At 47.5% G+C, this 13,884-nt stretch overlaps 1 protein-coding gene across 1 annotated transcript in view; it reads left to right on the top strand.

Moving 5' to 3' along the window:
- The window catches only part of LOC140410474 (CUB and sushi domain-containing protein 1-like), a 3,392,839-nt gene that overhangs the window by 3,143,994 nt on the left and 234,961 nt on the right, over positions 1–13,884 (top strand). Inside the window, exon 50 of the mRNA XM_072498599.1 lies at positions 13,402–13,587. Coding sequence (XP_072354700.1) covers positions 13,402–13,587 — 186 coding nt within the window. The remainder of the gene's footprint in view (positions 1–13,401; positions 13,588–13,884) is intronic.

Raw genomic sequence — 13,884 nt, 5'->3', positions numbered from 1 at the left:
AGCTCTCCAACCATTACTTGCCCTTTAAAATAAACCTTTTGGAAGATATATAAAATCAAATAATATCAATTACTCTGGGGCCTTTATTCCCTGGTCCTCGTTATTACACAATATAGCCCTTCAAACTATAGACCACAAAATATAGACCTTACAAATTATAAGCGATAAAAATCGTAAATACTTACCTGACTGTACTCACCCAATCAACTGCTTCCATTTGACCCTCGTCACTTTGGTATCCTGACATCAGCTTAGGAACTCAAAACTCCAAGCCAGCGCTCCATTTTCAATCTCGCTTTTACTCAAGTTCTTTTATTCCGACTTCGGGTGACTGTCTGTGTGGCATTTGCACTTTCTCCCCGTGTGTTTCCTCCAGGTGCTCTGATTTCCTCCCACAGGCCAAAGATGTGCAGGTTAGGTGGATTGGCCATGATAAATTGCCCCTTAGTGTCCAAACAATAAAGGTTAGGTGGGGTTTCTGTGTTATGGGGATAGGGTGGAGGTGTGGGCTCAAGTAGGGAGCTCTTTCCAAGGGCTAATGCAGACTCGTTGGGCCAAAGGGCCTCCTTCTGCCCTGTAAATTCTATGATTCTATGATCCACCCAGTTCCATTCTCAATCTCGCCGTTTCTCCTCTTATCGTCCTGGCTCCGTTCTCAGTCTCGTTCTTTCTTGAGGGCTTTTATCCTCCAGGTTCACCACTCTCAGCCATCGATGGAACAGAAAAAGAGTTGCGGGAATGGGCCTTAGTGGGCTCTGTAATGTCTCCATCCCATTCTCCCAGTTTTTCCGCATCCATCGCATCTGTTCCGCTGATGTTACCTTTGAAAATGGTGCTTCAGAAATGTCTGCATTGATCTTAACCGAGGTTTCCCCCCACCTGTGGTTAACAGGGCCCTCACTTGGTTTGACCTATTTCTTGTGCATCTGCCTTCACCCCTTCCTCTCCTTCCCAGAACCATGATAGGGCCCCCCTGTCCTCATTATTCACTCCACTCTCCTCCACATTTAAAGGATCATCGTCGTCAATTTCCGCCAGAGCCAGCACAATGCCACAATGAAACACAACTTCCCCTACAGCAGCATTCTGCAGGGATCACGCCATCCTTGACACCATGGTCCACTTTCCCATAAAACCCAACTGCCCATTACCTTCCAAAGGCACCTTCCCCTGCATTCGCAGAAGGTGTAACACCTGCCCCTTTAACTTCTCCCTCCTCGCCGTTCCAGGTCCCAAATACTCCTTTCAGGTTATGCTTCACTTGCTCATCCTTCAGTTTGGTTTATTGTATTTGCTGCTCCTAATACGGTCTCCTCTACATATGGGAGACTAAGCGGCGACTGGGTGACCACTTTGTGGAACAACTTCGCTCAGTTCACAAGCATGACCCCAACCTTCCTGTTATGGGCCATTTTAACTCATTACCTCACTCTCATGCCCCCATGTCCGTACTTGGCCAGCTGCAATGCTCCAGTGAAGCCCGGCTCAATCTGGAGGAGAAGCATCCCATCTTCCGGTTGGGCATGTTACTGCCCTCAGGACTCAATGTTGAGTTTGGCAACTTTAGATTTTGGTTGTTCCTTCCCACTTCAACCTTCCACCTTTTTGATATCCCATACATCTGTTGCCTCAAAAAATGCTCCCTCCCCCCCCAACTCCCTCAGAGCAGGTCACCTTCTTTTGTTCTTAAAGTTGCCACTTTCTGTTGCAGTTCTTCCAGCTTTAACACATTCTGCCTCCTTTCAGTTCTGACGAAGAGTCCAAGGACTCGAAACGTTAACTTTGTTTCTCTCCTAGCAGATGTTGGCAGACCTGCTGTATTTTTCCAGCATCCTCTGTTCTTGTACGTAAAACTATACGTGACTGTAGATGATTAGGTTTAAAAATCACTTGAGCCACTACTTAATAGTTACCTTTGTGTCAGGTACATTTTGTACAGATTCTCAAAGGAAGCTGCTATTTCCATTTAACTCCAGCTGACTGGATACAAGTTAGTGAATTCCGACAGAAAGAACCAACCAAACTTAATCCTTCAACCTTTTTGCTTTTTCCAAATGATTAAACTGAGGCCAAGTGGCAGGAAAACAGACATGATATCAGTCAGCAAAGATGAAACCACTAAAATTAATATTGAGGTGAAATCTGAAAAATGTCCATTGATTTAGGCACTTACCCAAAGGATTTGAGCAGGTTTAATTCAGATTACAAACCTTGTATGTCTCTGGTCATTTAAAGTTTATAACAAATGTGCTTGTCCCTCAAACTGTGTGACCTTTGTGTCACCTGAATGAATGTGGGCCCTCAAGGGACAGAAAACTGATGTTTTTGAAATAAAAACAGAAAATATTGGCCATACTCAGCAGGTTATGGCAGCACGGTAGCATTGTGGATAGCACAATTGCTTCACAGCTCCAGGGTCCCAGGTTCGATTCCGGCTTGGGTCACTGTCTGTGCGGAGTCTGCACGTCCTCCCCGTGTGTGCGTGGGTTTCCTCCGGGTGCTCCGGTTTCCTCCCATGGTTCAAAGATGTGCAGGTTAGGTGGATTGGGCATGCTAAATTGCCCTTAGTGTCCAAAATTGCCCTTAGTGTTGGGTGGGGTTACTGGGTTATGGGGATAGGGTGGAGGTGTTGACCTTGGGTAGGGTGCTCTTTCCAAGAGCCAGTGCAGACTCGATGGGCCGAATGGCCTCCTTCGGCACTGTAAATTCTATGATCTATGATCTGTGGAGAGCAGCAGAATTAGTGTTTCAAGCCTATGACCTTTCGTCGGAACTGGGAAAAGTTAGAGAAATAATGTTTTGAGCAAGGGGTAAGTGGGACAGGGAACAAAGGAAGATCTGAGAGGGACTGAATGATAGACGAGTCAATATTCCAGAGTCAAAGGTAATGGCGATGAGGCAAGAAAAGGGACAGTGAAACACGTGGTGGGCCGAGAGCTGATGTGCTGCTGACTGTAAGCACAAAATAAGAGAAAGAAATTAAACGTGCAGAGAAAAGGCACTGAGATTCGAGTCTGAAATTGTTAAACTCAGGTAATTGAGTCCTGAAGGCTGTAAAGTGCCTAGCCAAATGATGAGGGTCTGTTCATACAAACATATGAATATACATACAAGCATTAGAAATAAGAACTAGTTCTTCAAAATTTTGTTCAGCTTCACTGGGGCAGTGCAGTGGGTAATCCAAGGACAGAAATGTTGGTCCGAGAGCAAGGTGGTGAATTAAAATTACAACCCAAGTTCATGCCTGCCGGCTGAATGGAGGTGTTCTTCAAAGTGGTCACCCAGTCTGCGTTTTGTCTCAGCCCATGTCGAGAAAACTATGTTGCGAGCATGGAATATTTTGCAGCAGATTGAAAATCGCCCTCAAGGGACTGAAAACTGATGTTTTTGAAATAAAAACAGAAAATATTGGCCATACTCTGCAGGTTATGGCAGTATCTATGAATCGCTGCTTCACTTGGAAGGAGTGTTTGAGGCTTTGGACAGTGAGGAGAGAGGAGGTTAAATGGCTGGTATTACATCTCCTGTATTTGAATATAAAGCTACTATGGGAAGGAGGCAAGGTGTAGCGGGTGACTCGAGGGGGCCCAGGGTATTGCGGAAGGAAATGTCCCATTGGAATGTTGAAAGGGAAAGATGTGTTTGGTGTTGGAATCGTGTTGAAGGTGGAAGAAATGCTGGAAAATGACCTATTGAATACAGAGGCTGGTGGAGTCGCACTTGAAGATGAGGGGAACCCTATAGTTGTTCTGGAAGGAAAGGGAATGAGTGAAAGCAGAAGAGTGGGAAATGTGGCAGCCACAGTTGATGACCCTCTCAGCCACGGTGGAAGAGGAATAAGAAACTCTGTTGAGGAATATGAAACTCTGTTAAAAACGATATTGTGGAAGGTTACATCATCATAACAGATGCGATGGAGACAGAGAAACTGGGAGAATGGAATAGAATCCTTGCAAGGTGAAGGGTGCAAGGAAGTGTAGTCGAGGTAGCTGTGGGAGTCATTTGGCTTATAATGAATATTGGTTGATAGCCTGTCACCAGAAATGGAGACGAGGACGTCAACGGAGGGAAGGGAAAAGTCAGAAAGGAACCGTGTGAAACTGAGAGAAGGGTGGGAGTTGGAAATTGATGAAGTTTTGATTTGAAGTCTTTTTTCGGCTGATAAATTTTGTTCGTTTTAACATGGATTAGGCAACCAGGTGATACAATGGGCTTTAAGTTTGGAAGCAGGGTTCAAATCCAGTCCTCTCATTCAGCCTGTTGGCTGTATGGCTTTTATATTAAATTAATCTAAGCAACACCCCAGTTCCCAGTGGGTATGCACTCAGAGCATCAAACTGAATGTGACACTAATTGATTATGGGATAATTGGTTTGGGATATAAAAAATTGTCACATTAATACGGTAATGGATGCTGCTCTCAGGGTATAGGTGAGCAACATATTGTTTCAGCACAGTGAAAAGAGTTTTGCTTTCCAGTGCTATATCTGACCCAGGAATCCTCAATGCTGAAATTGACTGCCTAAAATGGAAAACATTGCATTCATTATCACCCACATCCTTCAACTTGACATATACAAAATCCACAAAAATATTTAGAGTGATAGTGGAATCATAGATAGTTCAAGGGCCAGAACGAAGCCACTTGACCCATTAGAGTTATAGATGTTTACAGCATGGAAAAAGGTCCTTCGGCCCAGCTTGTCCATGCCGCACAGTTTCATTGTGTGCGAATCTCCCAGCTCCGCGCCGGGCCGGAGAATTGGCGCAACCGCACCACGCCGCCCCAACGCCGGCGCGCGATTCTCTGAGGTACGGAGAATCGGCGCCATTTGCACAGGTGCGTTTCGCGCAGCGCCGGTCACGGGCCGCTGTATGTGGCCGGGCCGTCGATGTTTCGGCCCGGATGGGCCGAGCGGCCCCGTGGAAAAAGCAGAGTCCTGCCGGCGCTGTCCACACCTGGTCGCTGCCGGCGGGAACTCTGCACGAAGGGTTGGGGGGCGGCCTGTGGGGGGGGAAGGGGGACTCCATCCCCGGGGGAGGGGCCTCCGATGGGGTCTGGCCTGCGATCGGGGCCCACTGATCGGCGGGCCAGCCTCTCTTCCCCCGGGCCTACTTTGTTGCGCATCCAGCCCCAGCACCCCCGCGCCATGTTGCGCTGAGGCCGGCGAGTTCCGTAAAGCCACTGCGCATGCACGGGTTGGCGCGTCGCCACTGCGCATGCGTGGGTTGGCGCCGCCGCCAGTGCGTGCCAGGAGGTGAGGCTGGAGCGGCGTGAACCACTCCAGCGCCGTGCTGGCCCCCTGTGGGGGACAGAATCGCTCATGCCCACGCCCATTTTGCGCCGTCGTGAAACGCGACGGCGTTCACGTCGGCGCGGACACTCTGTCCCGCGATCAGAGAATCGCGCCCTTTGTGTCTGAGTGGCTGGAAAAACAAGCCACCCAGCCGAACCCCACTTTCCAGCATTTGGTCTGTAGTCCTGCAAGCTGCAACAATTCAGCTGCAAACCTAAGCACCTTTTAAATGAGTCGAGGTTTTCTGTCTCAACTACCCGTTCAGAAAACGGGGTTCCAGACCCTGACCACTCTCTAGGTGAAAAGGAAATGTCCTCATCTCCCCTCTGATCCTTCTACCAATGACTTTAAATGTATTCCCCCTAGTCACTGACCTCTCTGCTTAGATAACTAGGCCCTTTCCATCCACTTGTCCAGGCCTCTCACAATTTGTGCATCTCAATCCAATCTTCCCTCAGCCTCGTCTGTTCCAAGGGGAACAATCTCAGTCCATGCGCTCTTTCCTCAATTTTCCAATCCTGGTAACATCCTGGAATCAAATAATGTATTTTAGAAATAGAACCTTGTACATTTGTTCATTACTTTAATCATAGATGCATCACAGAACCCCTGTAGTGCAGAAGATGGCCATTCACCCCATCATGTCTGGACCGACCTTCTGAAAGAGCAACCTACATCGGCTTATTCCTCCGCCCCATCCCCATAACCTCACCTGTACAGCCCTGGACACTATGGGGCAATTTCAGCATGGCCAATCTACCTAACCTGCACATCTTTGGACTATAGGAGGTACGGAGCACCCGGTGGAAACCCACGCAGACACTGAAAGTGCAAACTCCACGCAGACGGTTACCCAAGACAGGAATTGAGCCAGAGCCTCTAGTTCTGTGAGGCAGCAGTGCTAATACTGTGCCACTGGAATTTTTTTTTCTCCTTTAACATTCCCACCATGTACTGCTTGGCAAATAATATAGAATATAGAGCACAAGTGCGAGGCTTGTCTATACACCACACAAAGCATCTCCCATCCCTCTTCATCAAAACGCTTATCAGCATAAATTTCTATTCCTTTCTCCCTCTTGTGTTTGTATAGCTTCCCTTTAAATGTATCAATGCAATTCATCTTAACTGCTTCATGTGGCAGCAAATTCCACTCTCAGAATAAAGAATTTCCGCCTGAATTCCATGTTGGATTTATCGCTGACTATCTGTTATTTATGGTTCCCTCATTTTGGAACCAGACTAACATCAAATTTGATCGCTGTCTGAATTTGTTCTTGATATTTCAAAACTGATCTAAAGATTTTGCAGCTTTCACGATGCTAGCATGTTTTAAATACAGCATTTTTGAAACAGCATGATCTTGGATCCAGAGTGCGCTGAATGCACTGCTAAATTATGTTTCAGGGTTGATGCTGTTAATGGCCCACAGAGTGCTTTTCATACATTCTTTGAATGAATGTGATAAAGACCATTCAAACAGCAATTGCAATACCACTTTCAGGTCATTATGAAGTGAACTCGGGTGCGCGTCCACACTCCTATCATTTACAATTCAGTGGTCTCCGGCTGACTCGCAGACACACGAAAGGCTAGCAGTGTGAAGCACTGCTCAGGAGGCTGCCATACAGCATTTGGCCTTCAGGTTGAGTGCAGCGTAACTCCAATCCAACTAAGATTAAATAATTCTCAGGTGGTCTGTTGAATCTCCTCTTTATAAGTATACCATTGAATCTTCATGATGAATGAAACTGCCTCCTCGCTCCCATTAATCAAGCTGCCAATAGGAGTCGAGCTTTGTGCATGCTTTCATAGAGCGAAGCACAACCAGGTGCAGCCTGCAGTGTCACACAGGACTTGTAGCTGTGCCCACTATGCAGTTCTGTGTCTCCATTCAGTAGTGATCTATAACAAGAGGATTATGGAATGTATTTAAAAGGCCATTACTGTCATTAAAAAATGCTTGCCAAACATTCTTTGCCTGCTTAAAAATACCCAACATGATGATCAGGAATCCATTCAAATGCTTGACAAAGGCTTATTGTGACAAATAAAGGTCTGGAACTCCTCACTCTTGTTTCTCTCCCAGAAATATAATTAGCATTTTTACAGAATAATGCTTTATTGGATATTGGGCGTTTGGGTGGGTTGATTCTCGTCGGGTGTTTGGGTACGATCCAGACAGATATTCACCCACACTTTGTCATTTTATTTGGAGCTTGGGTAGTTTCTCACCAGTAAATCCCACACTTTGAAATTTCTTCTGCAGTGGGGAACTAAAGTCGCCGGCAAGACGTGCTCCTCAGAGATTGGGGTGCTATTTTTAAAGGGTGCCCAGATCTCAAAGGTGAGAGAGCGGGTCCCCCACACCCTCCATCTATGGATGTTACTGCACCCCGCAGACATAGGCAGTAACCTCAATCCTCGACCCCGGAGAGGCAACATATCCCCTCCCTTCACTAAGTGCCTACCTGACGCTCCCCCCATTCCCCTCCGCCTCCCTCCCAACACACACACACATAAAGGCATGACGGTGACCCACACCTATAAATTCTCATGGGCATCAGGGCATAGCCTCCACCCCCAAGTGAACATACCCCTCCCTGCTTTTAAGTCAGTGAGGGCATTCCATCTTTTAGTCCTGCCCCTTTCAGGCCCCGCCCCCTTTCAAGCTCCCCTTCACTGAGCTTAATGGATCATTTAAATATGATTATTTGGATCACACCCAGCGAGGGCCTGGTCCAGGTCGCACCAGGTGTAGCAGGTCAGGTGTATCATGCTTGATGCATGGCGTGAAACCTATCGTGGGCCTCTCACGCAATGCACCCAGCGCAATGGGATTGGCACCTGGTGCAACGGGGTGGGAAAATAGCACCTATTGCTTCAAGTCATATTTCTCAACTTGCACATTTGAAAATTGTGGTTACAAGCCCAAAATATCAGAGATGTTTTAGTTTACATTATGTAGAGCACCGTGAATATTTGTGAACTGTAATATTTTCAGTCATTTACTCTAACTTGCGTACATCAAATAAGTTTAATTCACAGTCATACTTTTCACACATTTCAATTTCCTTCCTATTGCACATGACTGTGGCCTTACTGATATGGTGGAATGATCTCATGACAGTGCTGCAGTCATTCCACTAAGGTGATGACTTCAGGGAGTCTGAGATTTTCCGAAAATTAAAGCAAAACTTTGTAAATGATGGAATCTGAATCAAAATCCAGATTTCTCTGTTTTTTGCTGCCAAAATGTTCCCGTTATGCTGAGTAACATTACCAAGGAGGGTGACTGATCAGCATTGAGGGTACGATTTGAGAAGAACATCCCAATCGGGCAGTAATGGGGTAGGGTCTCAGAATGTAGCAAAACTTTCACAAAACTACTTGAATAGAAGCATCGTGCAGGGGTATGGGGAATGGCACTGAGCCACGGTGCCCATTTGGAGAGTCGGTATAAACACAATGGGCAAAATGGCCTCCTTCTGCACCATAGCAATTCTGTGATTCTGTACCGAGAGGGACAGAGGAGCAAGGAAGTCACCAGGCTCCAGGAAGGGGTAAATCTGGAAACAATGAGTTAAATCCTGGGATCATTGGGGAGAGGGTTTCTGGTAGGTTCCAACAATGGGGAGTGCTGTACTGTGGATGAAGTGGGCCCAGGAAATAAGAGCCAAACCTCACCTTTGAAGTGGCTTATGGTCCCACAACTTATTTCTGACAAACAGCATCCTCCTTGTGTTTCTGTTTATGCCTCAAATCACATGAAAGTAATTCTTAAGATATTTGAGCAGATATCTATCTCAAGGCTATGGATGCACAATTTCATATTATGTACTCCCATGCTATGCCAGATGTGTCTAAACATAAAATACATCCTTTAGTGAACTATTAGTGAGTTTGGTGACTTCACTTCCCATGCATTAAGAAATATATTACTGCATGAAGCATGACTCCAAAATTTGTTATTTAAGCCACTTCAGGCATTTATATTAAAAGGCCCCTGTGCCTCAAAATGATCCAGAAGGGAGTTTTTTTCAACTGAATATGTACAACCAAACTAGAGATAGGTGGCTTAAAAAAAAAGAATCGTTCCTTGATGAACCATTTGTTCTCTGACCATATAAAAAAGAAATTGCAGATGTGACCTGTAAGAACTGATGTGAATCTGAGAGCTTTGTACCACAAATTATAAAACAGATTCAAATACCAAAGTAACAGTAAAATCAATAGCTACAGGATATCTGTTGGACACCAGGCTAGCCAGTCAGCACAAAGAGTCAAGCATTTGGCCCATCTCTTTGATCTGGACCTGCTAAGGGAATCTTGGATCAGCAATGGCGCCGATTCTTCCAGCCAGAACAAGTGCCAACTCGCAGGCAGACCCCAGCAAGGAAATGTCTCAGAAACAACCTGTGACTTTTTATAAATTGGATCTGCTTTGTAAGATTCTGACGCCCAGATGCAATTGCCTCATTAGAGATGGCTGTTGAAATAATATTTCTGCATAATTTACTGAAAGCATTTTACGGATCAATTAAATAAGGTGCCAAATCCAAAATCAGGGTCTTTATTTCCGTATCTGATTGAATTTCCTAACCTTCCTAACTTCAATAATGGATTTTCGATTGATGAAGCTGCGGTTCCCTATGACTGTGTCATTGTGTGTAGAGATTTGTGCCAGCACAACGTGCAAAAAAACAATGATACCATCTCAAGATTTGTATATGCAATTGGATCTAAACTTTCTAAAATTTATCGTAAATGCGCATATGCTAATATCTCTGCTCACACTTGCATTGATTGCTTTCTAAATCTGTTATTCACATTCCATCCTGGCAGTTCTTACCTTGATGGCATGTTGATTATGGCATTATATTTAGCATCCATAATTTTTTGGCAAAGTGATTCAAGGACAGAGATTCTAGGAGGTGATTTTTAAACCACTCTGGTCAATGGAAACCAGACTTTTGGGGACTGATTTAACTCATTCAAAACCCCTTCACATAAAAGAGTTAAAATCAACGCTGTGGTCAGTTAAAGTTGCCCAAGATACTTACGCAATGTAAAGCTGATGGGTTCCAATTTTACTAAGAAAGCAGCAAGGAAACCCACTCAAAATCAAGATGGCCTGGTATCCAATCCCATGACTTAACCTAATATCAGCGAGTGGCCACTCGGCAGTATAATTTTACTCTATGGCCGGGTTGGATATAGATGGGGGGCTGGATTCTCCACGCCGCCCCAAGGCTGGCACGCGATTTTCTGAGGAGTGGAGAATCGGCGCCATTGCGTGCGTTTGGCACGGTGCCGGTTGCAGGCCACTGCCTGTGACTGGGCCGCCGATTCTCCGCACTTAATGGGCCGAGCAGCCGCGCGGAAACGGCAGAGTCCCGCCGGCGCCGTTCACAGCTGCTCGCAGCCAGCAGGGAACTCTGCGTGAATGGTTGGGGGGTGGCCTGTGGGAGGAGGAAATGGGATCCTTCACCGGGGGAGGGGCCACCGATGGGGTCTGGCCCGGTATCGTGGCCCACCGATTGGCGGGCTGGTCTCTCCAGCCCCGGCCCTATTTTAGTACGCGGCCGGCCCCTGAACCCCCACGCCATGTTGCATCGGGGCCGGCACGTTGAGGAAGTCCCCCACTCATTTGCGGGTTGGCGTGGCGCCACTGCGCATGCGCGTGTTGGTGCGGTGCCAAGTTGGCACCGGGAAGGGAGGCTGGAGCGGCGTGAACCGCTCCAGCGCCATGCTGGCCCCTGAGGGGGCCAGAATTGGTAGTGCCCGTGCCCGATTCGTGGCGTCGTGAAATGCAACGGCATTCACGACGGTGCGGACGTTCTGCCTCCATTTCAGAGAATTCCGCCCGGGATCCTGGTGTTGAAAAACCCCGGGCGGGATTCTCCGAGCCCCGTGCCGGGCCGGAGAATCGGCGCAACTGCGCCACACCGCCCTGACGCGCGATTCTCTGAGGAGCGTAAAATCGGCACCATTTGCGCCGGTGCGTTTAGAATGGCGCCGGTCGTGGACCGCTGTCCGCGGCCAGGCCACCGATTCTCCGGCCTTGATGGGCCGAACGGCCACGTGGAAACGGCAGAGTCCCGCCGGCTCCGTCCACACCTGCTTGCAGCCAGCGGGAACTCTGCGCGCAGGGTCGGGGGGCGGCCTGTGGGGGTGGGGAGGGGGCTCCTTCACCAGGGAGGGGCCTCCGATGGGGTCTGGCCCACAATCGCGGCCCACCGATTGGCGGACGGGCCTCTCCAGCCCCGGCCCTATTTTGTTACGCGGCCGACCCCTGAACCTCCACGCCATGTTGCGTCGGGGCCGGCGCGTTGAGCAAGTCCCCCACGCATGCGCGGGTTGGCGCGGCGCCAGTTGGTGCTGGGAAGGACAGCGGCATGAACCGCTCCAGCGCTGTGCTGGCCCCTGTGGGGGCCAGAATCGGTAGTGCCCGCGCCTGTTTCGCGCCATCATGAAATGCGGCGGCGTTCACGACGCCGCGGACACTCTGCCTCCATTTCGGAGAATCCCGCCCCCCCAGGTTTCATTTCTGGAGCATTCAGTGAGTTTCTATCTACATCTTAAACGGCATAGAGCTAGCTCAGAGTTAAAAATTAGGCCCCTTGGATTTTGCTCCTGTCCTTTTCGTTGCCAGGGCTAAGTAACTGTACGTCCAGAGCAAATACAACACTGCTGCTTTTATTTAATTACCAATCCTATTTTTCTGCGTAAGGACAGCTCCTCTGGTCATCTCTCCACACTTCACAGTCCTGCACTTTCCACTTCGTTTACTCATCAGAAGTTCCCATTTTGGAGTTCAAAATGACAAGGGAAAAAAATACATGAGGTAGTTTCCTATTACCTTCCTCATGTGTGCCTGAAGAAAACACAAATGTTCTTCCTGAAGGATCCACCTCCACCATCTGTAAGCAGACAGTAGGCATAATCTACTGACCTCGCTGTGCCCGACTCAGGACGCGACGAGGCCAGTAAATCTCACGAGAGGCGTCGCAATCTGGATCTCGCCTTCACTGGGCATGAGCGAGATTTGCATATTCAACTGAGTAGTTAGTCTCACTTGATTATGTCGACGCCGGAGTTACCCAAGGCGTGGGATCAAACGGCCTCTCCTCAGAGACCCTGCTGTAGTGCCATTTAGCACCAGTTTCCACAAATGTGGACCAGGCATGACGGCACTTGGGGGGGTTTCGCAGGTGACCGGGGGCCGCCAGGTGGTTGGGCTGTGGATGGGGTGATACCCTGACACTCCCAATTCCACCCGGGAACCGTAGCACTGCCAGCCTGGAACCTTGGCAGTGCCTTCTGGCCACCCTGCTAGTGCCACTTGGGTGCCATCCTGGTAATGCCAGGATGTCCATGTGGCACTGCTAGGCTGGCAGTGCCAAGGTGCCCAGGATAGCATCTTGCTTATGTTGGGGATTGGGCCGAGGGCTGCCTGTTTTTATGTGGTGGGGTGCTGGAGGACTCCCTAATTATTTAATGGGGCATTGGGGGGGGAGGGGGTCAACAGATCGAGGCACCATTTAAAAATGGTGCCCCAATCTCTCCCTGGACTGGGGAGCTGAGCTTGTTAGTGCAGTAAATGAATCTAGGTGCGGACTCAGTGGTTTATTCCTCGCTGAGGACCGAAAAATAAGCAGATTTTTGTTTAATAGCGGGGCCGTTCTAGGCACTGCAAGTGCTGGGAAACACCCCACTTAATAAACTGAACTTTTTTCCATTAAATCGCGCTCATTGTTTCTCGATTATCTAACTCATTCTACCATCATCGTTGAAAATTTTCTCATTCTGCCATTGACCATGGTTCATGCACACTTTTCTGGGCTTGAGGCAAAAGGGCAAGAGACCACCTCCGAGGCATCAATTGACCCCATTATCCAATTTTAACCATTCTCAACCCATTCCTGGCTATATTTAAGTGACTATTTTAGCTAGCTGCATAATTAAAACGATCAGCATATTGTAAAATATTTGTGACTCTGTCTAACTCACCTTTCACAAATGATGCCCTTTGTCTACCTTTGAAACAAATCAGGAAGTTTGTCAGGTTCAAACTAATTTGAAGTTGCATCTTTTGTTTCAGCAATCAGCTGTGGTATTCCCCAAACTCCTGGAAATGGCTCAGTCTTTGGCAGAGATTACAGCATGGGCAGCAAGGTCAACTATCGGTGCAGTGAAGGCTTCACACTGGAATCTAGTCAACAAGCAATAGCTGTTTGCAGAGAAGATGGAATGTGGAGTAATAATTGGAAGACTCCGCAATGTAAACGTGAGTTTCTATACTCATTGTATGACATATATGTACTTTTTAGTGGAAAGTATGTGGTTTCTTATAATCCTTTACTCTATATCATCTGAAAGAATAATTTACCGTCAAAATTCTTTGTAACCAGATGGATTCAAGGTGATCTGCTTCCAGGGAAATCAATGCAACACTTAGAGTTTCTTTTTCTTATATCTTTGAAAAGTTCACTGAGAAACAGATGCCTCTTCCAGCTTTCTATTTTGACAAAGATGCCTTGCATTTGCAGCTCTCTAACTACTATATATTTATCAGAAGATTTTG

Source organism: Scyliorhinus torazame, chromosome 4, assembly GCF_047496885.1.
Source record: "Scyliorhinus torazame isolate Kashiwa2021f chromosome 4, sScyTor2.1, whole genome shotgun sequence".
Lineage (NCBI taxonomy): Eukaryota > Metazoa > Chordata > Chondrichthyes > Carcharhiniformes > Scyliorhinidae > Scyliorhinus > Scyliorhinus torazame.
This window is presented reverse-complemented; position numbering and strand designations above follow the sequence as displayed.